Source organism: Leptonychotes weddellii, chromosome 5, assembly GCF_054177405.1.
Source record: "Leptonychotes weddellii isolate Sample4059 chromosome 5, ASM5417740v2, whole genome shotgun sequence".
Classification (NCBI taxonomy): Eukaryota; Metazoa; Chordata; class Mammalia; order Carnivora; family Phocidae; genus Leptonychotes; species Leptonychotes weddellii.
Window position 1 is genome coordinate 136,995,855 of NC_138373.1, and position 22,579 is coordinate 137,018,433.

The window sequence follows — 22,579 nt, forward strand, 5'->3', positions numbered from 1 at the left end:
TGTCCTAACATTTGGCTTTGACCCTAGTGCTGACAGAACTCCTAAATCTCCTGGAACTTTCTAGGTGATAGGAGTGTCTTTTGTTGTAATGAGGTGACTCTGGGTGGGCTCCAGAATAGCTCCTAGATAAGGGCTGGTCCTTAGAAAGATCAAGCCAGGATTATAAACTTGGAACTTTTAGCCCCATTCTCCATCCTACAGGAAGGGGGGAGGGCTAGAAGTGGAGTTGATAATGGATCATGACCACATGATGAAGCCTCCATAAAAGTCCCCAGATGCAGGGTTTAGAGCTTCTAGTCACTGAGCATGTGAAGTGCTGGGAGAGTGATGCCCAGAGAGGGCAGGGAAGCTCCAAGGTCCTCTCCACATAGCTTGCTCTATGCACCCCTTCCACCTAGATGCTCATTTATAACCTTCATCCTATCATTTTTTGATAAACCAGCAAATGTAAATAAGCATTACTCTGAGTTCTATGAGCCATTCTAGCAAATTACCAAACCCAAGGAGGGGATCAGGAGAGCCCAGATTTATAGCCGGTTGATCAGAAATTACAGGTGACAGTCTGGGACTTGCAAACGGCATATGAAGTTTGCAGGGGGCAGTCTTGTGGGACTGAGCCCCGAACTCCGTAGAACCGGACACTATTTCCAGGTAGATCATCCTAGAATTGAAACAAATTATAGGACACCTCGCTAGTGTCAAAGAGAATTGCCTGGTGTGGGACAAAACTACACATCTGGTGTCAGTACTGTGAGAGTAATGGTGGTGTGTGAGTAAAGGGGTGTCCTTGGAAAAGAGATGAAGTGACAATGTGCCAGGCTACATGGGGGTGGTGGCGGTGGTAAGAGGTAGCGCGACTAGAAGGAAGATATTGCCACAATCTGGCGTGAGTTTAGAAAGGCCTGGTCTAGAACATAACAAGGGAAATGGAAAGAGCAGGAAGCAGAGGCGGGGGAAACCTCATTGGCAGATACCACAACAGAAGAACGAGGAGGAAAGGGAAGCATTTCAGAGTCCTTTCCACAATTTGTGCCTGGGTACCTGGAAGGGTGTTTTTAACTCTTAACAATTTATTGACCCATTCATCCATCCAAGATTCAGGGGATTCTCAACCTCGTGAAAAGGAACAACGTTTAATTCCCTAAACCTTCCATCTCAGTAGAGTCCCTGTTATGGGCCAGAATCTATGCCAGGCCCAGAGTCAGGATAATAAAGACAGTCTCAACACTGAAGAGATGAGGAAGGACATAAACAGAAGTAAAAAATTAATGCTGCTCCTATAACAGCACCTGTTTCCTTCCATTGCTTCTTCACTGTTGCCTCATGCTCCTAGCTCTAAGCAGGTTGTGGGTCCCATGCAGATTTCAAGATCTGGCTAGATCTATTTGCCTTGAGTGGCCAATATAAAGGTAAAATTTACAAGTTTTTCTACTTAAATTAAGTAAATTACTTAATTTTACCTTTTTTAAAAAAGATAATTCTAATCTTAAGCATTCATCATACGACATATACATTTTCTTTAATCCTATTTTAGGTTGAGCTTAAAAAAGTTCTACCAGAAATTTAGTTGGAAGTGTTTTTACTATGAAAACGTAAGTAGAATACCCAGTTGAAGCCCAAATTATGTCCCGGAAGAAAACACTGCAAGACAACAGGATGGTTGTCTGACTAGTAGGGGCAGGTCGCTGTATCTGGGAATTTCCAATTACCTCTCTCTAAAAGCATTCCAAAAGAAACTATCCTAGCTTATCTGTACTTCATCTCTACATTTTTCAATCTTCTCCTCTTAAGAAACCAAGGCAGGCACAAATTTACACTGAGTCAGGCAGCGATTCTTCCCCTTGTCTGCCTAAAACTCATTAATAAATCAAAGTTGTCAAAAGTTGCCCCAAATAGTCTCACTGTTCCTCTCTGCTCCTATATATTCTGTGCACTTGGAATTACTTCAAATTCTAAAATGAAAAAGTTGGGGGAGGGGGGAAGAAAAGGAAAGTATTTACCCCACAAGGTTGTTCAGAGAATTAAAACATTGAGCTTGTTTATCCAAAGATGAGGACCCAGTTAACTATCATGTTTAAATAGATGCAAACTTAAAGACTTAAAATCCAACTTCTAAAAATTTAAGTGCATGGACAGGGGGCACTTTGATAGCAACTGTAGAAATATCTTCCAAAGTAGGGAGCAATCAGAACATCACAAAAATGAGTACTGGAAAATCAGAATTTTAAATAAAAATGTGAAACAAAACCATAGTATCACAACCTCCATCTGTCCTTAGGATTACATAACCATACATACACTTCCATCAATACCATTTGTGTAGTCTTGGGAAGGACACTTCAACCTCTCCGAATGTGTCTTCCATTTAGAAGAAGACATCACCTCTGAAATTCTCTATCTCAATGTTGTCCTTCAGGCTAAAGATGTTTTGGCTAATGGGATGTTTCATTATTTGTTTATTTTTATTATTTTTAAAAGATTTTATTTATTTGAGAGAGAGCGCGAGCAAGAGAGCACACATAGGGAGAGAGGCAGAGGGAGAGGGAGGAGCAGGCTCCCCGCTGAGCAGGGAGCCTGATGTGGGACTCAATCCCAGGACGCTGGGATCATGACCTGAGCCAAAGGCAGACGCTTAACCGAGTCACCCAGGCACCCCTAATGGGACGTTTTAAACGTAGCTTAAAAGCAGCCAAAATTATTTTCTGAATGGCATCCAAGGTAACCCAAACTGACCCAGATAAATTGGGGTGCACTAAATGGTTGGTAAAGACTCACTCTTTGTTTTTTTTTTTTTTAATATTTTATTTATTTATTTGAGACAGACAGAGATACTGAGAGAGAGCTTGAGCAGGAAGGAGGGGGAGAAGCAGGCTTCCCGCGGAGCAGGGAGCCCGATGCAGGGCTCGATCCCAGGACCCTGGGATCATGACCTGAGCCAAAGGCAGAGGCTTAACCATCTGAGCCACCCAGGCGCCCCAAGACTCACTCTTTAACCGCAAGGAGTTTATAATCAAATTAAGGAAGCACTATTCAAATTAGAAAAATATTAGCAAATTCACAAAAAACTGAATACAGTAGTCCCCCCTTATCTGTAGTTTCACTTTCTATGGTTTCAGTTACACAAAGTCAACTGCTGTGCAAGTGGAGGCAGATGATGATCCTCCTAACACGTCACAGAAGGTCGAAGGCAACCTAAGGACACATAGTACCTATTGTCACTCACCTCCCTTCATCTCATCACATAGGCATTTTATCATCTCACATCATCACAAGGAGGGTAACCATAGTATGATAAGATATTTTGAGAGAGAGAGCACATTCACTTAATTTTTGTTATAGTATATTGTTATAATTATTTTATTTGATTATTATTATTAATCTCTTACTGTGACTAATTTATAAATTAAGCTTTATCATAGGTATGTAGGTAGGGGAAAAAACAAGAGTATGCACACTGTATGGTACTATCCGTGGTTTTAGGCATCCATTGGCATTCTTGGGATAGATCCCTGGTGAGTAAGGGGGGACTACTGTAAATATTTGCTAGGTCACATGGCACTAATAATAAGGGTCAAGGAGGACTGGAGTAATGAGAGATGGCTTCAAAAGCAAGGGGGGATTTCAGGTCAGGCTTGGAGGGAAAAGAAGAATTTGAATCAATGAAAAAAAAGGCAAAGGATGAAGAACATGAAGTCTATGTTATTTCTTTACAAAGTCTATGTTCTTTCTTAAACATTAGTCCTGACTCTGTGACCTTGAACAATCCATTTATCACCATTACCCTTCAGTAAATCCACAATTACTGAGGGTCTACCATACGTAAATAAATAATGGAGATTTTTCAACTTAAAGAAGGGGTAAATGGCTTTAAGATTAAAGAAGAGGAAAGCTCAAAATAAAACAACCCCAAGCTTACATTATGTTGCTATCATAAAACACATGAAATCTGTTCTCTAAAAAAAGAATTTTTTTAACTTGCTTTTGCTACTTCATCATTTCTCAGTTAAAACCAACCTCTTCATGAATCCTAAATTAAACGTATGTGTAACTTTTTTACTTAGATCAGTCATAGTGTGGGGGGGAAATTTTTTACATTAAAATTTCAGAGTCCTGCTCCATCCTTCTCTCATTTGAAACCACAGTAGTCTTTTGCCACTAAAAACAGTATTTCATTCCACAGCTGTAGAAATAGCCTAAGCCATTTGATAGCTTCATTTATGATACAGCATTGAACTTATCTAGCAAAAACACAACACATGCATTGGTACTTCCTTTTGTCCTGTGTATTCTAAATCTCTGCCAAAAGCAGAGGAAAGAAAGTACAAATGGACAGGATATCCTCAAATTATCTGGTTTGCCTTATGTCATTCCAGAGAAAAATCTCGTGTCTGATTCACAGTTAGAAATTCAAAGTAAACACTTGAAACACCTAGGGTAGTCAGGTCCTGATGCTGAAGGTAGAGCTTCCTCAACAGCACTTTGTCTTTTAAAAGGCAACCCAGGAAGGCTTTGCCTAAAGGAATATCAGGAAATCCTGGCTTTCCAGCATTCACCTACTCTATCCAACATAGTTCTTGGCTTATGAGAAAGGATTAAGGAAAGGAGCATGCACACCATTTTTAAAGAATACCAACAGGAACCAAGTACATCAAAATCTATTTACATGATAAAATTACTACAGATTGATTTACAGTTGTGGTGGCATTTTGAGATTCTTATCCATTTTGACACAATTCTTTTTTTTATAAAGATTTTGTTTATATATTTATTTGAAAGAGTGTGAGCAGGGGGAGGAGCAGAGGGAAAGAGAGAGAGACTCTTAAGCATAATCTGAGCTGAGCGGGGCTCAATGACAGGCTCCATCCCACGACCCTGAGATCATGACCTGAGTTGAAACCAAGAGTCGGACGCTTAACCGACTGAGCCACCCAGGCGCCCCATTTTGTTATAATTTTTAATACATACTATATATATGTATATTAATTCGATGTACATGCACTGTATTTCTTTTTTTTTTTTTTAAAGATTTTTATTTATTTTTTTGACAGAGAGACACAGCGAGAGAGGGAACACAAGCAGGGGGAGCGGGAGAGGGAGAAGCAGACTCCCCGCGGAGCAGGGAGCCCGATGTGGGACTCGATCCCAGGGCCCTGGGAACATGACCTGAGCCAAAGGCAGACGCTTAACGACTAAGCCACCCAGGTGCCCTACATCCACTACATTTCAACAAATACTCCAGAGGACCTAGTAGCATGTGCTGGATAAGAGATTTGGTGTGAGACTGTATTAGCTTTGCTGTGATGCCAAATTCTTATCTCTATAAGCCTGTTATTACATCTATGTAAATAATATTGTGATATACGCATAGCTATGGTGAAGACTTGGGAAAGCCAATGAATATAAAGCCCTGAGCGCAGTGTACACCTTCACTCAACTCACAGCCTTCCCCTCTTCTTCATTTTTCTTTTTACTATTATAGCGGTAAGCCAGATAGACAAAGCCCTGTAATCTTGACGCTTACAGTCTAGCAGAAGATACAGACAATGCCCGTGACAACAACATAGTAATGATGACGATAAGGGTACGACTACTATTAATAGCAGCTGATACTGATTTTGAACTTACTATGACCAAAGCACTACTCTAAGCACACAGCTCATTCATCAGTCCTTACACCCTCTGAGGTAAGTGACCAGGGCAACAACCGTTGCTACATGAATATGTGGGAGTGACTCCCTACAACTCAATCCTGAGTGGCTGGGAAAGGACATTCTTGAGATTCATAATATTAATCCGGTAAAACGATGCAGGGATGTGGGGTTGGGAGGGTACGACGTACACGTGTGAGTGCCCAGAGCAGAGAATGCATGCAGAGACGGTCAAAGAACCGAGAGAAGTGTAGCTCTGGCGATATATATGTGAAGCTGTAATCGGTCTATAGATCCGTGTATTAGATAGGGGGTTATTGGAGTGTTAGAAAGAGGCGTTCTTAGGAGCGGGAGAGTTTCATAAAAGTAGTATGAGCTGGTTGGTTGGCAAACTGCCGAAGAAGCCCACCTGTCAGCAGCAGCCTGTACTGCGGGATCCGCTGAACTGGCTTGAGCAGGTAGTGCTTGAGGGCCAGATTAGCACAGCGTGGGCTCATCTGAAAGGAAAACGTATCCAGAGTAAACACAAGCGTTCTTTTAAGAAACAAGGGATCCAGATTCAAGTGCCCAGGAAGCCAAACTTTAGAAAGCCCCAACAGCTCTGGAAGGGGACTCATGGGGAAGCTCCCTTTATTCTAAGGCGCAGCTACTAAGCCACAGCTGACTCACCAGCTAGCCCACCCATCTCTCCCGCAGGGAGGTCTCTGAAGTCCCGACTCACTCTCAGACAGGGGTGGCTGCAGCCGGCTCCAGCTCAGTGAGAGCCCACCATACTCAGCAGCTGCCACTTAGCAAGTATTTGCCAGTGTATCCACAAGCACAAACAAACCCTAAAGAATTGCATGGCCCTCAAGATAAGGCAGAAGAAATAAAGCTATCGGGAACTGGACTCAAATAATAAGCAGAGCCTACGGTCAATATACCCACGATAACAATTGGTGGTAGTGGGGAGCGTTGCAGAAACTAAAGATAACCTGAAAAGCAGCCCTGCTGAGCATACCTTTTCTAGTAAGCCTGATGGATGTAGAATTTCTTTCTCAGATGGTTATAAAAGACAGTTCCCAAATCAGCATTCTGGAGAGACATTTTGATTCCAGAGCCATTCTGACTTGACCAAAAGGACATTTGATTTTGCCTTTAAAGCTCTTTTCCTTAGTATGTACAACAGACACTTCCACCCAATCCTAGGCTTTGCATTCTCCGACACAGGAATGTACTGTGAGGTGGCATCAAAATGGCCAAATGAAAATGTCCCTGCATCCTAAGATGTCTTGTACTTCTACTTCTTCCACAGCTCAGGTGGGTGGGGAAGGGTTTTCTTAGATTTGCTCAGATCGTTCCATCTTTTTCTAAATATGCACCTCTAGGGTCTGGTACACAGAATAATTAGGAAGTTATAATGAGGGGCGCCTGGGTGGCTCAGTTGTTAAGCATCTGCCTTTGGCTCAGGTCATGGTCCCAGGGTCCTGGGATCGAGCCCCACATCAGGCTCCCTGCCCCGCGGGAAGCCTGCTTCTCCCTCTCCCACTCCCCCTGTTTGTGTTCCCTCTCTCGCTGTCTCTCTCTGTCAAATAAATAAATAAAATCTTAAAAAAAAAAAAGTTATAATTATACCGCATTTAAGAAAGCATCTACCATGCAAGCACCATTAACCAAGACAGCTAATTTTCCCATCTTATGTTTTTTCTTTTGCTGCCAAGGCAACAGAACAATGCACTGGACACTGATGAAAACCTGGGTCAATTATCAGTTGCCATAGCTACAGAAATCACACTTCCTTTCTTACAGCATGAAGACATCAGAGGAGAGGAAAAGAAAAAAAAAGGAAAAAAGACAACAAATGATTTTATTTATTTTTTTAAAGATTTTATTTATTCATTTGAGACACAGAGATACAGAGAGAGAGAGAGAGAGAGAACATGAGCAGGGAGAGAAGCAGAGGGAGAGGGAGAAGCAGGCTCCCCGCTGACAGGGAGCCCGATGCGGGGCTCCATCCCAGGACCCTGGGATCATGACCTGAGCTGAAGGCAGATGCTTAACCATCTGAGCCACCCAGGCGCCCCGACAACAAATGATTTTAAATTTGTGTTTAATGTACAAATAAGAAATCAGCAATATCTTAATACTTCTAAAACTTTTCTAGTTTTGCGTGACTAGAATTCGCTGATTTTTTTTAGTTACAACAGAGAGAAATGAGTATTAAAACATATAATAATTCACATTTTACCCAAGATTGGGGGAAGGACTTAAATTGTAGTTAAAACTAATTTTTAAGAGATGTATTATATCATTTATCCCCAATCAAATCAGGCTTGTACTCTCATAGCTTTGAGTCCAAACACAATGCTTTGGTTATAAACACGTCATTAATTTTTCTTAACTTTGACACTGAATCTGTGTCACTTATTTATCTAAAGGGAAACAAATTACATTTCCCATCCTTCACTGTAGATTAGTTGTTAGAAGAATAAAAGGAAAGGTTGAGTTAAAAATAAGAAATGTTTCTAGAGTAGTCAAATTCAGAGACAGAAGGATATAATGGTGGTCACCAGGGGCTCGGGGAGGGGAAAATGGGATGCTGTTTTAGCCATAGTTTCAGCTTTGCAATGTTAAGATGAAGAGAGTTGTAGAGATTGGTTGCAAAACAACATAAAGGTACTTAACGCTACTGAACCACACGCTTAAAAACGGTTAAGATGGTTAAGTTTTATTTTATGTGGTATTTCTCCACAATTAAAAAAAACCAATCAACATATTCTAGCATGCAATCATAGATTTTTCAAAATTAAATCTTGTACACACTTTCTCACCTTTTAATTTGCTCAACCCCTTTTTGACTTTGAAGGGATTATATTTTGGTATCTTTTTGTTTTCAACGATTACAAATTATTACAGCTTTAAAAACAACAAATAAAGAAAAAGGGTTCGACATTATATGGGAGCAAAAATACCTCAAAATCTCTAACAACAGCAGCAAAAGCTGGGTTCTTCTTGCACTGCTCATCCAGCAAAGCTATATTTTTGTCAAATTCTTTGATGTACGTGGAATACATTTTTAGATATGGTCCCTTCTTTACAAAGATATCAGCAATTCTATGTTGTTCAGTCCTAAGATAGAGAAGAGATACACAAAAACATGAAAAGAGTCATTGACGTCTCCAAAACATATAATATCCAATGAGAGTCCCGTGTCTAAGCCATCAGGGCGTCCTCTTCTCCCTTCTTATAAGACATCTCCTATCCCCAAATGCCTACTCTTCACCATTCCCACTGCCACCATCACATGTCACCTGGATTTTGCCAGCCCTCTGACTGGTCTCCCCACTTCTACCATCTCATCCTACTGTGCAGCCAGAGAGTCTAAAAACGTATATTACACCATGTGACTTCCAAGGGCCTCCTACAGGACTCAGCAGGAAAACAAACTCCTTCCCTTGGCTTACAAAAGCCCCACTGGTCCTGCTGCTGCCTACTTTTCTGACCCATTTCATGCTTCTCTCCTTCTTTCTCAGTCCTCTCCAACCACACTGGCCATCTTTATATTCCTTTGACATACGGAGTCATTCCCACTTTGCAAACTTTTACTAATGGCTTTGCATGCCTGGAAATAGGAAACCCTGGCCAGTTCTTCCTTTTCGTTCAGATGTCACGTTAAAGTCCTTTCCTTTCCAGAGGGCCTTCCTTGGCCACCCAATCTTCACTCGCCAGCACGTCATCTTATTTTACATCTTTCCAGATCACAAATTGCTTGTATCTTGTTTCTTGTCCATTTTTCTGGTTCTCCCCCACCTAAAATGTCTACTCCATGAGGGCAAAAGCCTTATCTATTTTGTGCAATGTGATACTCCCGCCATGCTTAGAGCCCTGACCAGCACACCATAGATAACTCAAAACCTTGTTGAATGCAGAAATGAAGTATTTCAACAGTTATTAAAAGCCAATGTAAAAATAAATGTTATTTTAGAAAGCATACTAAAACCAAAGAATATGTCTTAACTTGAAGGCCCCTGAGAGAAAAATATTTTAGTAAGTAGAAAATATCTTATCCAAGGATCAGAAGAATTTCATGTCAGTAACAAGTGTAGCTTTTCCCATAAATATCGTTTTAGCTGTCCCTTTCATCAATTTAGTCTGTTTCTTAGGAATGCTTAATACTTTAACGTAGAACATCTATCGATCTAAACTTGAGAAAACCTTTACACAAGCAAAAAATAAATTTAAGCCTCTTTAACACCCCTTGCATAAATATGCGTATCTTTTAAAAGCAATTGAGTAATTTTACTTTTTTTTAAAATTTTTATAAGAATGACAAAGTATATATAGGAAAATTCTTTGTAATCACATTTTATTTCTATCATGACTTTTAAAAATACCTTTTAGTCATTCCTCAGTCCTTAACCCTGGGTTATTTTACACTTAGGCTACAGCTAGGAATTAATCACTCATCTAACATATTTTCCCAACATGCAGAGGCACGATATTTCCAAAATGGGCAAGAGGTATTTTTCTAGAAAGAAAGCTTACGGGGAAATTTTGATCATGAAAGTAGGTGACACTATTTTGTTATGCTAATCATTTGGGGTTCCCAGGGACAATAAATTCTCAAAACCCCTAGAACAAATTTTCTACATATTTCTGAAGATGTCACCAAAGTGTCTGCTTACTTTCTACAACCCAAGGAAGTAGTTAACCTTTTGGTATTCTTTTCCAGTTTGGAAATCTATAGCCTACAATGATATCATACACATGTAAATTTTCTAAACCAAACAAACATATTATCTCAGTGAATGGCCTATTTCCCAAAATGTAAAGAAAGATTCATGAAATTCCAGAAAAGATAATTAAGCATTTAAAAACTTTTCAATGTGAATATATCAAGTAAATTCCCTCAATCTCAAAAACCTTGATTATCACCTACAGAAAGTTAAATTGGCTGAATATGGACCCTTCTTGTTTTTGAGGCAATATTACCAAAGAACTTAAACATTTCTAGAATTGAGGTCAGTGTGTCAAGGTTGTGAATTTCGGCCATCTAAAATGAACAATCTAGGGGTGTCTAGGTGACTCAGTCAGTTAAGCGTCTGCCTTCACTCAGGTCATATTTCTGGGTCCTGGGATCTAGCCCCATGTCGGGGAGTCTGCTTCTCCCTTTGCCCCTCCCCCTGGCTCATTCTCCCTCTCTCCGCCCCCCCACTCTTTCCCTCTCACTTGCTCTCTCTCAAATAAATAAAATCTTGGAAAAAAATAAAAAATGACCAATCTACAGGTAACTGCCAAGAAATTCAATACATTGCAGGGGTGCCTGGGTGGCTCAGATGGTTAAGCATCTGCCTTCGGCTCAGGTCATGATCCCAGGGTCCTGGAATCGAGTCCCACTTCGGGCTCCTGGTTCAGCAGGAAGCCCGCTTCTCCCTCTCCCTCTGCCTCTCCCCCTGCTCATGCTCTCTCTCTCTATCTCTGTGTCTCAAATGAATAAAAAAAAAAAAAAGAAATTCAATACATTGCAACAACTCAATGTAAGGAACACCACCTCTCTGTCACAAGCAGGGCCCTTATGGCTTCATCTAAAATTGGGACTCTGGGAAAGCTGATCAGTCCATTTTTACCAGTTTGACATTCTTTCCTCCAGTTCCTTCAGGAGATCCCGGTTGAGCTCATACAGCTGAGGCAAGTAGTACAGGATCTGATTTAGGATCCGGTCCTCAATCACGGGTTTCCCAAGGTGCCTGGAAGCATGGGCCACTGCGTCTCGGAAATCCTATTACAGTTCAGGGAAGGAAAAATAACATACATAGACATATAATTTGACATAAAGCTTTTTCCCCCAGTGCTTCTCTTTAAAACAACATAAATCACAAACTGTATTTTCCACGTAGAATTACAAATTGAAAGTGCCCACTTCCTTCTATCCCACTTAGCTAGATAGAAAAAAAAAACAAAAACAAAAAACCCACCACAACAAAGTGGCTAGGGTAGATATTTGGTTTTAAAACAGTCTGTATATTTCTCTTAAATCTTTTGATCTCCAAACTTCGTAATTATATTAAAGGGTATCTGGAAATTGTATTGCTAAGTAGCCTTTAAACTTATTCCAATAGTGCTATATGAACACAATCCATTCATTTTAGAAGTCCCCAAGAGATCTCACTTAATTTTATTATGGAAAGTCCCTTTGTTCACTTTCAGTAATTATTTCCCAACAACAAGAGCATTCTAGGTAAAGCATGTGGAGGAGACTGGCACATTCTTGATAATCAGAGAATACTAGAGCCAGTATTACTGTGTTTCCCTGGGCTAGCCTCATTTTCCTCATCTGTTAAGTGGGTTATGAGACTTTCATATTGCACATCATCAGATAACACACTTAAAGCTTTTTGCAATGTGTTTGGCACACAGAATCAACAAAATATTTCCACTATGGACCTTAAACTCTCCTCTCCCTCCTCTGACTCTTCGATAAATTCACCAGGATTTACATTTTTCACAAATAAAAAATTTTCTCAATGTATATTCTTTTCTGCCAGCTTTTCCCTAGAAAATATTTATATACCATCTTTTAATACAAGTCCACACCATCCCATCCTGTCACCGCAGAGGACTTGGAAAGGGTGGTGGTGTCTGAGATCCTAATTGTCTGGTTTCATCCTATCTGGAGGCCCACCCTCAGGGGATAAGTAAAACAATAGTAGAATCTGTTCCAAGGTCCTAAGGACTCAAAAACAGAGACTGTTCCTTCTCAGAAACAGCAGGTTTAATTGAAACCTTAAAGCAAAGGTTGGGTAAAACAGACTCTGCTAGGCTTCAACTTCATCTTTCTTTCTTTCTTTTTTTTTTTTTTTTTTAAAGATTTTTATTTATTTATTTGACAGAGAGAGAGATAGCGAGAGCAGAAACACAAGCAGGGGGAGTGGGAGAGGGAGAAGCAGGCTTCCTTTGGAGCAGGGAGCCCGATGTGGGACTTGATCCCAAGACCCTGGGATCGTGACCTGAGCCGAAGGCAGACGCTTAACGACTGAGCCACCCAGGCGCCCCCTTTATCTTTATTTCTAAGTACTTTCCCTTCAGGGATTCACTGGGCAAATGAAATAGACAAAAAATACTGGTTTCTCCCCTGATCTCTTCAACCCCTTGCCTCCAGCATATATACATTAACCATAGGCATTTCTTATGCTTCTTGTAAAGGACAAAAACCTTATGTAAAACTTAAAAGTACATGAAAGGATTCCTTTCCTAAAGGATGGTCATTTCAGACAATTCAAATCCTCCTGTGCTGAACAGGTGCCGATAAACCCTTCACTCAGGCTTCAGTTCCTGGGACTAACTTTATTGGTCCAACAGTCACATTGGCCCAAAGGAACCAAGTACTTAGAGCAGTAACTAAAGAACTACTTTTACAGCTAATTACTGTAATATAAAATAGGAATTTGTAACTTGCATAAACTCCAATCCAGAAAACCACACAAAACATCTCCAGAAACCAAATGGATATTGGCCAAATTCCACCTCCCAGCAGCTTGTTTCTATTAGCATTCACATTTACTAAGAGAAAATAGAGCTACTTAATGCTTTTGAAAGCCATTAGATTTTTCCATCAGGCAGAACTACAGAATATATTTACATGTCCTCGATTCTAACAATAATCAAAGCACAAACATCTTCTATAGTACTTTCTTTCTTTTTTTTTTTTTGGTATCAGTTTAATGATTACTATAACTTAAATGCAAAAATTCCTTGTCCAGCGGGCGCCTGGGTGGCTCAGTTGGTTAAGCGACTGCCTTCGGCTCAGGTCATGATCCTGGAGTCCCGGGATCGAGTCCCGCATCGGGCTCCCTGCTCAGCGGGGAGTCTGCTTCTCCCTCTGACCTTCCCCCCTCTCATGTGCTCTCTCTCTCTCACTCTCTCAAATAAATGAATAAATAAAATCTTTAAAAAAAAAAAAATTCCTTGTCCAGCAAAGCAGTAAGCACTGCCCTTTCTTCTGGTAGAATAAATAATGAATATGTTTGTCCCCTGGCAGCAAGATGACTTTTATTTTCCAGTTGGAAGGTATTTCCTCAGTCACAACAGTGAGAGTAGCCATTAAGCAGCTAAGTAGCTTAAGGACCCTATTTGACACGGCTTTTGCCAGACTCTTGCATTCCATATGTCTGCCACCATTGCCAAAAGGGAAACTTGTTTATTTAAGAAACATTCAACAGAGGCCAGCCAAATTCACACTGGGCTGACCAGTGAGAGGGCTGCCTCTAACTAGAGGTGTCTGTCACATACCAGGCAAAGCATCACTTTTTCCAGTATTACAGGATGATGACAGGTAGCTCTGGATGAACTAGTGGCCCATACTGTCCTTGTTAAAATTATGAGTAGCACGATAAAATATAATAGAAATTTAATAATTAAAAGGGCCAAAGAGGGGGGCCTGGGTGGCTCAGTTGGTTGAACGTCTGCCTTCGGCTCAGGTCATGACTCCAGGGTCCTGGGATTGAGCCCCCCATCGGGCTCCTTGCTCAGCAGGAGGCCTTCTTCTCCCTCTCCCACTCCCCCTGCTTGTGTTCCCTCTCCCGCTGTGTCTCTATCAAATAAATAAAATAAAATAAAAAATCTTTAAAAGAGCAAAAGAAGAACAATAGAGACGATAGGAATTTAGAATTTCTATCTACCTATTACAAATTCTTCCTAGGACCCAGGAAGTTACATATTCTTTTTTTTTTAAGGATTTTATTTATTTATTTAGAGAAAGAGCATGTGTGCACACATGCACATGCATGAGGGAAGGGGGGAGGAGCAGAGGGGGAGGGAAAGCATCTCAAGCAGACTCTGGGCTGAGCGCAGAGTCCAATGCAGGGCTTGATCTCCCGACCTGAGCCGAAGCCAAGAGTTGGACATTTAACTGACTGAAGCAGCCAGGTGCCCCAGGAAGTTATATATTCTAAGTAGGCATTACTAGGGCCATCAATTAGTCTTCATGGTACCTTTTTGAAAAGAGAAAAGGGCCCCCCTCACCCTAGACCAATGCAACTCACACCAAGGCCTTCATAATTGTACATAGCAGCTCTGGCCCAAAGCTCATCCCCTCACCTCTTGGGTCACCATTCCCTGAAAGCAACCTACTATGGCCCCAGTGCCAGATGTAACTAATTCACACAAGAACTACACGCAGAATCTTTAACTTCTCTGTTCTTCATGAACCTCAACCATTGCCAGAACTGCTGCCACTAGAAGGAGGAAAACATTTTTTTTTTTTTTAATAAAAAGGAGGATTACAACATATGTCTGGTTATTTTTCTAAATGCTAACAGCCAGGATAATTTGGGAAAGTGTGATGACACCTCAGAGCCAGAGGCAAAACTATTTTTAGGCAGAGGAATTTAAATTCCCTAACACCTCCTTGACTAAATCAGTGAGGATGCAAGACCACACGACTGGCACTTCAAAAATGAGATCCAGAGTATACTTTTCCACACTGGAAAAGCTGGGTAATTAAAATGGAAGGGGTGTGGAAACTGGGGTGTGAAAATGTGAGGCAAGCAATAGAGTTTACTGATATCAATCACATGTACTTCAGTCTATGCTTCCAACATAAAACCCACCAAAGATTCTGTATATAAAATGGAACCACCTACACTCCAGTTTCTCATTACAGTAACCAAATGTCTGTTCAACTTGGCATTTTTAGAAATAGAAATAGGCTCCTGAATTATAAAGCATATCACAATATTATTCTTAATAATTCCCAGAAAATCTACAAATGAGAACCAGATCCAACTTCTAAAACACATTCAGTTCCTTTGAGGTAGTAACATACTAGCCTTACAAGCTCTGATCACTTGGGCAAGACCTAAGCAAAAACCAATGCAAATAAAATCATGCATGAACATCTAAAGCAGTGAAGCACAAAACAGATGGTCTTATTCACCGGGTCAGGCTTTATGTCTCTGGTGCCAAAGAGAAGTAAGTGACTTAATTAAGCTGTACGGACTGGGCTTCCTGACCTGAGGGCATTACTTAACCACTATGATGACACAGTGGATTACAAAGACTAAATGGACATACAGATGGATGGGGAACTCTGCAGGGCTCCCTGCCTTCATAAAGGGCATTAAGAATCACTTCATATTAAGCAAAAGCAAAGCAGCTGTGAAGGTCAAAGAGCTATGATAAATATGCAGAAAGGGGTGTGAAACTATGAAGTAAATGTAGAGGGGGTAGAAAGTACTAACATTAGCAATTTGATTTTGTTATTAAATTAAAATATCTGACCAATGAAATGATTCCTCCCTCTCGGTACACTCAGACCTGGTGATATTATGCATAGTCATCAATGCATGCAAACTGTATAAAACATGACCAAAACCAATCCTTTATCTCCAGTCTCTAACTCCCTTAACAACATTAACAGACAATCATCATAATATATCCTAAGTGACCAATATCTAGCTTCATTCTCCTCTTTAGATGATGAAAAACTAGAATTTCTCTGGTTTTTGGGCCAACTGAAGGAATTCTGAAAACAAGCTCATATACCCAAAGATATACTACTATTCCCATGCTAGAAATGTCAAGTAATAATTTTTAATCAATTTATGAACAATCACTAAGTGCAAGGTCTCAGAGAGACCAGAGTTCGAAGTTTGGCTTTGCCATTTAGTAGTGGGTTACGTTTGCCAATTAGTTTTCTTCATTTAAGAAACAGAAATAACATCCATTTGATAGGGTTGTTAAGAGGATTAAAATAGACAATTTATGTAACATAGTTTTAGCATGCTTCAAGGCATACAGAGAGTGCTCAGTAGAAGGCCATTTATTTAAGTAAAGATTTGATTAAAATGATCACATGAATATCATTTATGATCCACAAGTCCCTAAAAGTTTGGAAAGAGAACGCTGAAGTACAAGGCATATCATGAGAAGGAAATACCAAAGTAGGGAAAACAAACACCTCAGCAGTAAGACAAAGGGGCTCTTAACAATGAACTTCATTCAGTGAAGGGCAGTCACATGAAGGAAGCTGCTCAGAAAGTAAAGGTTAGGCAGCCATGTGAAGAAATGCTAAAAGAGCATTCTTTACCACTAAAGAACAAATAAATGATCATTAAATGGTTAACAAGACTCAAAAGACAGGGTGTATTCAGTCAGAAAAAGATGAGGTTATTTTAAGACGGGGGGTGGGGGAAACTGTAAGGTTCTGTGAGAAAGTCTTCTTTTTTATAATGCATTTTAAAAAAAGGAAAGATATAGGGCGCCTGGGTGGCTCAGTTGGTTAAGCGACTGCCTTTGGCTCAGGTCATGATCCTGGAGTCCCTGGATCGAGTCCCGTATCCGGCTCTCTGCTCGGCAGGGAGCCTGGTTCTCCCTCTGACCCTCCCCCCTCTCATGTGCTCTCTCTCTCTCTCTCATTCTCTCTGTCTCAAATAAATAAATAAATAAATAAATAAAAAGGAAAGATATATTTTAGTTACTAACAGACACATAGATGTCCAAATAACTTTGCCTCTAACTCTATGGATTTTATTGAGAATCCTTCAAATTTTTAAGGTGTGTCCCAACCTAAAGAAATGAGTGAGGCAAAGATGCTTGGTTACTACTTTACTACTTAATTCTAAGCCCATCTTTGTCAAAAAAAGACGTCAAAGTTTCTGATCATTCTCTTGCAAAAAAATATATATATTTTTAAATCATGCTATTTGAACAATCATAAAATAAATTAATAAGGCTGTTTATTAAACCAGTCTCCCATCAAAGGGAAAATAACATAACAAAAACAACAAAAAATTTTATCACTTGCACTGAACTATATTAAGTATCTAAGGTGTTTTACCTATAAAATGTGCACTTATATACAATACAATAGCAACCTCTGGATTGGACAACATCTGCTACAACAGGGAAAAACAAATATAAACAACTAGAGTTTTACCAAGTACTATTTTATTCATCAGTTGTCTATCATTCATTCAACAGATATGATTACTGGGATTAGAATCAATGAAACATAAAAATCCCTGTCTTCATGGAACTTACCTTCTAGTGGAGGAAGAAACTTAGTAGGGTCTATTTCAGGAACAAACTATTTTGATTGAGTTAAAAGTCCATTTGATAACATCATAATAAATAGTATGCATTTTAATTTATATAAGTAAGTTCTGAATAACAGAGCAATTTATTTTGAAGGCCCTCTACTTACCCTGCAGCTAAAACTATTTAAGTGCTTAACATTTATTTTGCATGATCTCAATTAATCGGCACATCTACTTTATTTTTTTTTAAAGATTTTTTTTTTTTTAAGATTTTTATTTATTTATTTGACAGAGAGATAGAGAGCACAAGTAGGCAGAGCGGCAGGCCAAGGGAGAGGGAGAAGCAGACTCGGACTGAGCCACCCAGGTGCCCTAAAGATTTTTTTTTTTTTAAGTAATCTCTACACCCAATGTGGGACTCAAACTCACAACCCCAAGATCAAGAATCACACACTCCACTGACTGAGCCAGCTAGGTGCCCCATCATCACACCAACTTTATGCGATTATTATTATTCCCATTTTCCAGAAGAAACGAAGGCTTGACTAATTTGTCCAAGAGCACATGGTGGTAGAGGCAGAATTCTTAACCACTGATCAATTGGTCACACTCATTCATTTTACTAAAAGCCTTCCAATGAAGAGGAATGATGCTAGGTGCTGGAGATAGGATCCCTGCCCTCAGCTAGCTTACATTTTAGTAGAGTAGACCAAAAATAAACAAGTAAACAAACAAATATACAAATTATATTAAACGCCAAGAACATGAAGGGAAAGTGAAAGAGAAAAGGATAGTCAAGGAAGGCCTCTCTGAGGAGGTTGCATTAAGCCCAAACTGGAAGGATAAAGAAAAAACTAGCTATGAACGAAATGAAAAACAAAGATTCCAGGAAACTGCAGTAGCAAAAGCTGTGAGCCAGAATAACCTTAGCACCAAACTAAGAGCTGGAAGGAGACCTGTATGGCCAGAATGTGGTCAATGAATGAGAGAACACCCCTCTTTCCCCAGCATCTCATCTTAGCAAGAGGCCAAATCACATAACACCTTCTAGGCAGAGGGATCCATAATTTAATGACCCAACAAGAGAAAAGGCAATCATTATGCCAAGACAATAACCAGGACTATCAAAAGCAGACTGGGACATAAGGCCATTCTATTCACTAGCCTTGGGGAGTAATGTGGACTTTATTCTTAATGCAATGGGAATCATTTAAAGGGTTTTAAGCAGGGGAGTGAAAAGCTCTAATACATATTTTAAGAAAAACTCTTAAAAAAGGAAAAAAAAGTCATTTAAGAAACAGATTGGGAAAAGGGTGAGAATGGAAACAGGAGTCCCTGCGAGGAGGCTGGAATGGTTGTCTGTGTAAGAGATGATATTCTGGACTCGGTGGCAGTAAAGTGGAAATAGAATCAGTAGGTTTGCTGATGGGTTGGCTGGAGAAGTAAGTGAGAGGGAGAACTAAAGAACAAATCCTAGTTTTCTGGCTTTGGCAGCCGCAGGGATACCACTACCATTTTGAAAAGGGAAACACTGGTATTGGGTACTGACTTAGAGACACTGTGCCCCACTGGACTTTTTAAAAAATCTAGTTCAGAGGTGCCTGGCTGGCTCAGTCAGTAGAACGTGTGACTCTTGATCTTGGGGTTCCAAGTTCGAGCCCCACGTCGGGTGTAGAGATTACTTAAAAATAAAATCTTGAAAAAAAAAAAGAAATCCAGTTCCAAGTCCAGGAGCTCATGGCAGATACTGCAGAGCATGTATCACAATAAAACCCTAATTGTAAAGTCTTGCAACTGCTGCTACAGGCCCAGTTTTTCCTCACAAACACCAGGCAGATGAATCAAAGACCTCAACTGAATATACTGGCTCCTAGAATCTTGAGTTGATTTTAAACTGTATGCCTCCATCCAAGCCTACTTCCTTCCAATGTCATAATAACTTAAATGATGAATTCTTTAGTCTAGATTTTAAGTTCTTTTTCTATGAGCTATGTCACCTAGTTCAGCAAATTCTAAACAAATGTCAGTGAGCTACAGTGATATATTAAAGTGATACATAAAGTGTTAGTGAGCTGCAGTGACAAATTTAAATTTTAAAAAATATTGGACATATTGCACACTGCAGATACTGAACATGTCTGTCATCATAGAAAGATCTATTAATGCCATTCTAGAGTCTCTAATACAGAAAACTATTCATGGGAAATCACGTGTAACTGAAATAGCTTCTCCCAAGCCACTTGGATACCTGGTTTATTTCCAAAAAAAAAAAATCCACTGGATTATATAAAAAGCCTGTTATTTAGATATTTTAAATCAGTCATATTCTAGGATATAACACAGACATGAACTCATTTCTATGAAGTCAGATAGCAGTAGTGCTCAGGATTAAAACTACCCATGTACTACCTTTGTGGCGTCCTTTTGGTAGAAGGGTAAATATGAGCTTTAACAGTGTGGTGGGGGTGGTGAAATGAAACAAGAAACTCTTTTGACTTCACCCACGATATGCTGGTAACAAGCCTCTCCCAGTAATGGCTCTCACCTGGCTAATGCTCTGTTGTTAACATTCCCATTAGAGCCAGGCTCTGCTGAGTTAACATTTGCACATACCAGACAGGATGTTAACATGAGGTTGGCAGATGATCTATTCTCACTCCTACATGAAAGGCTTAAGAGGTTTTGAAAATGTACAAGTCAAGATGGGTTTTAGATGATTCACTCAACACCATCTGGGAAGAGGCCAAGGCCATCCATGAGATCTATCAGACCTGGGATGATACGGGAAATACTTCACTCTGCTATCCATTCTTTTTTTTTTTTTTTAAAGATTTTATTTATTTATTTGAGAGAATAAGAGAGAGAGAGAGCATGAGAGGGGGAAGGGTCAGAGGGAGAAGCAGACTCCCTGCCAAGCAGGGAGCCCGATGCGGGACTGATCTTGGGACTCCAGGATCATGACCTGAACCGAAGGCAGCCACCTAACCAACTGAGCCACCCAGGTGCCCCTGCTATCCATTCTTATAGTGTTTATGATTTGTTCCAAAAATACAGGGGTAAGAACAAGATAGTTTTTAATAATCAAATAAATAAACTAATGAAGCTTCTTTGTTTTTTTTAGAGAGAGAGAGAGGGAGCATGCATGAGTGCATACAGGTGAGCGGGGGAGGAGGGTGGCGCAGAGGGAGAGAGAGAATCTTAAGCAGGCTCCACACCCAGCACAGGAGCCTGGGGCTCCATCTCACGACCCTGAGATCCTGACCTGAGCTGAAATCAAGAGCTAGCCAGTGATCCCATTAAACTAATGAACTCTTAATTGCTTCTCTACCTACTAGAATCAGAACTTCCTTCATTAAAATGAAGTATTAGTACAGAGGAAAAAAGGCATTTGGAAGGAACAGAATTATAAAGGCTACTGTTTCATAACAGAATGAATTCTTCTCATTCATTGATGTTCTATAAGGGAAGATGAAGAAGGTAATGAAAGGCAATTTGAGCACCTACTGTATACTATGTACAATACCAGGCTCTTTTCACATACTTTATTCCACAGATTCCTCACAACCAGAGAGATCAGTATTTGTATCCCCATCTTACAAATGAGGAAAGCTAGGCCAAAGGGTTAGACTATTTTCTGAAATTCACACAGCTATTAAGAAACAGAATTGGGGCACCTGGGTGGCTCAGTTGTTTAAGGGTCCGACTTTTGGTTTTCACTCAGGTTATGATCTCAGTGGTCCTGAGGTCGAGCCCTGTGACCGACAGGCTCCCCACTCAGCAGAGTCTGCTCAGGGATTCTCTCCCTCTGCCCCTCCCCCCATTCATACTTGTGTGCACTCTCTCCCTCTTTCTCTCTCTCTCAAAAGTAAATAAAGCTTAAAAAGAAAGAAAGAAAGAAAGAAAGAGCAAACAATGTACTTAAGCAGGATAGGCACCGATATTTTTGCCAACATTCTCAAAGTGCAGTCCTTAAATTGTTATTGGTCTGCAAAGATATTAGTTAGAAGGGTGAATAAGGGATTGGAAACTTTTATGTCACCTTGACATGGCCATGACATTTCTAATGTATTTTACAAAAGTTCTGGTCCAACATGGATTGGAAATTTTAAAATCTAGTCCCTCACCACATTATGAGAAACACTACCCTAGCCTATAAGCACTATGAGGTCTGGGACTCTGCTGTTCATCGTGGAATCTTCGACATATGTTCCATTCAAGATTTGCTGAACTCCTGCACTAAAGTTCCAACTCAAGTTTTTCTGGCTCCATAGCATTGTTTGTCTCCATGAGCTTACCAACTGAATGCTTAAAATTTCCTTAGAGAGGTCCTATTTCTATTTAAACATGTTGATCAGAAAATATGTCAAATAAGTACAATTTGTTTGTCCTACAGATATGTTGAGATTTCCAGAAAAAGGAGGTTTAGCTTTTTTCTTTTTCCCTACAATTGTTTAAACAATAGAGAGGTTCAGTAGAAAATGGAATTTAGGGGCGCCTGGGTGGCTCAGTCGGTTAAGCGTCTGCCTTCGGCTCAGGTCATGATCCCAGGGTCCTGGGATCGAGCCCCGCATCGGGCTCCCTGCTCAGCGGGAAGCCTGCTTCTCCCTCTCCCACTCCCCCTGCTTGTGTTCCCACTCTCACTGTGTCTCTCTCTGTCAAATAAATAAATAAAATATTTTTAAAAAAGAAAAGAAAATGGAATTTATTCAGTTCAAAATGGAGTTTATTTTGAAAAGTTATTTATTCATCATGCTATTATGTATTTGAAATGGTGATATACTTCAAACTCAACAAAAAATATCATGCTATAATTTTTAAAAATGAATTACAAAGAGAACTAAGCAATACGGTCAAGAGTTATGTAAGAAACTATTCACAGGACAGTAATTTCTCAAAACAAATTATAATGTTAAGAAT

General features: G+C 40.0%; 1 protein-coding gene across 2 annotated transcripts in view; it reads right to left on the reverse strand.

Annotated features, from left to right (window-relative positions):
• FGD6 (FYVE, RhoGEF and PH domain containing 6) overlaps positions 1 to 22,579 on the reverse strand; it is a 113,834-nt gene that overhangs the window by 38,589 nt on the left and 52,666 nt on the right. For both annotated transcript variants that reach the window (XM_006741853.3, XM_031037431.2), the window contains exons 6-8: positions 11,255 to 11,406; positions 8,600 to 8,756; positions 6,058 to 6,145 (exon numbers count right to left, since the gene is read on the reverse strand). In XM_006741853.3, coding sequence (XP_006741916.1) covers positions 6,058 to 6,145; positions 8,600 to 8,756; positions 11,255 to 11,406 — 397 coding nt within the window. The remainder of the gene's footprint in view (positions 1 to 6,057; positions 6,146 to 8,599; positions 8,757 to 11,254; positions 11,407 to 22,579) is intronic.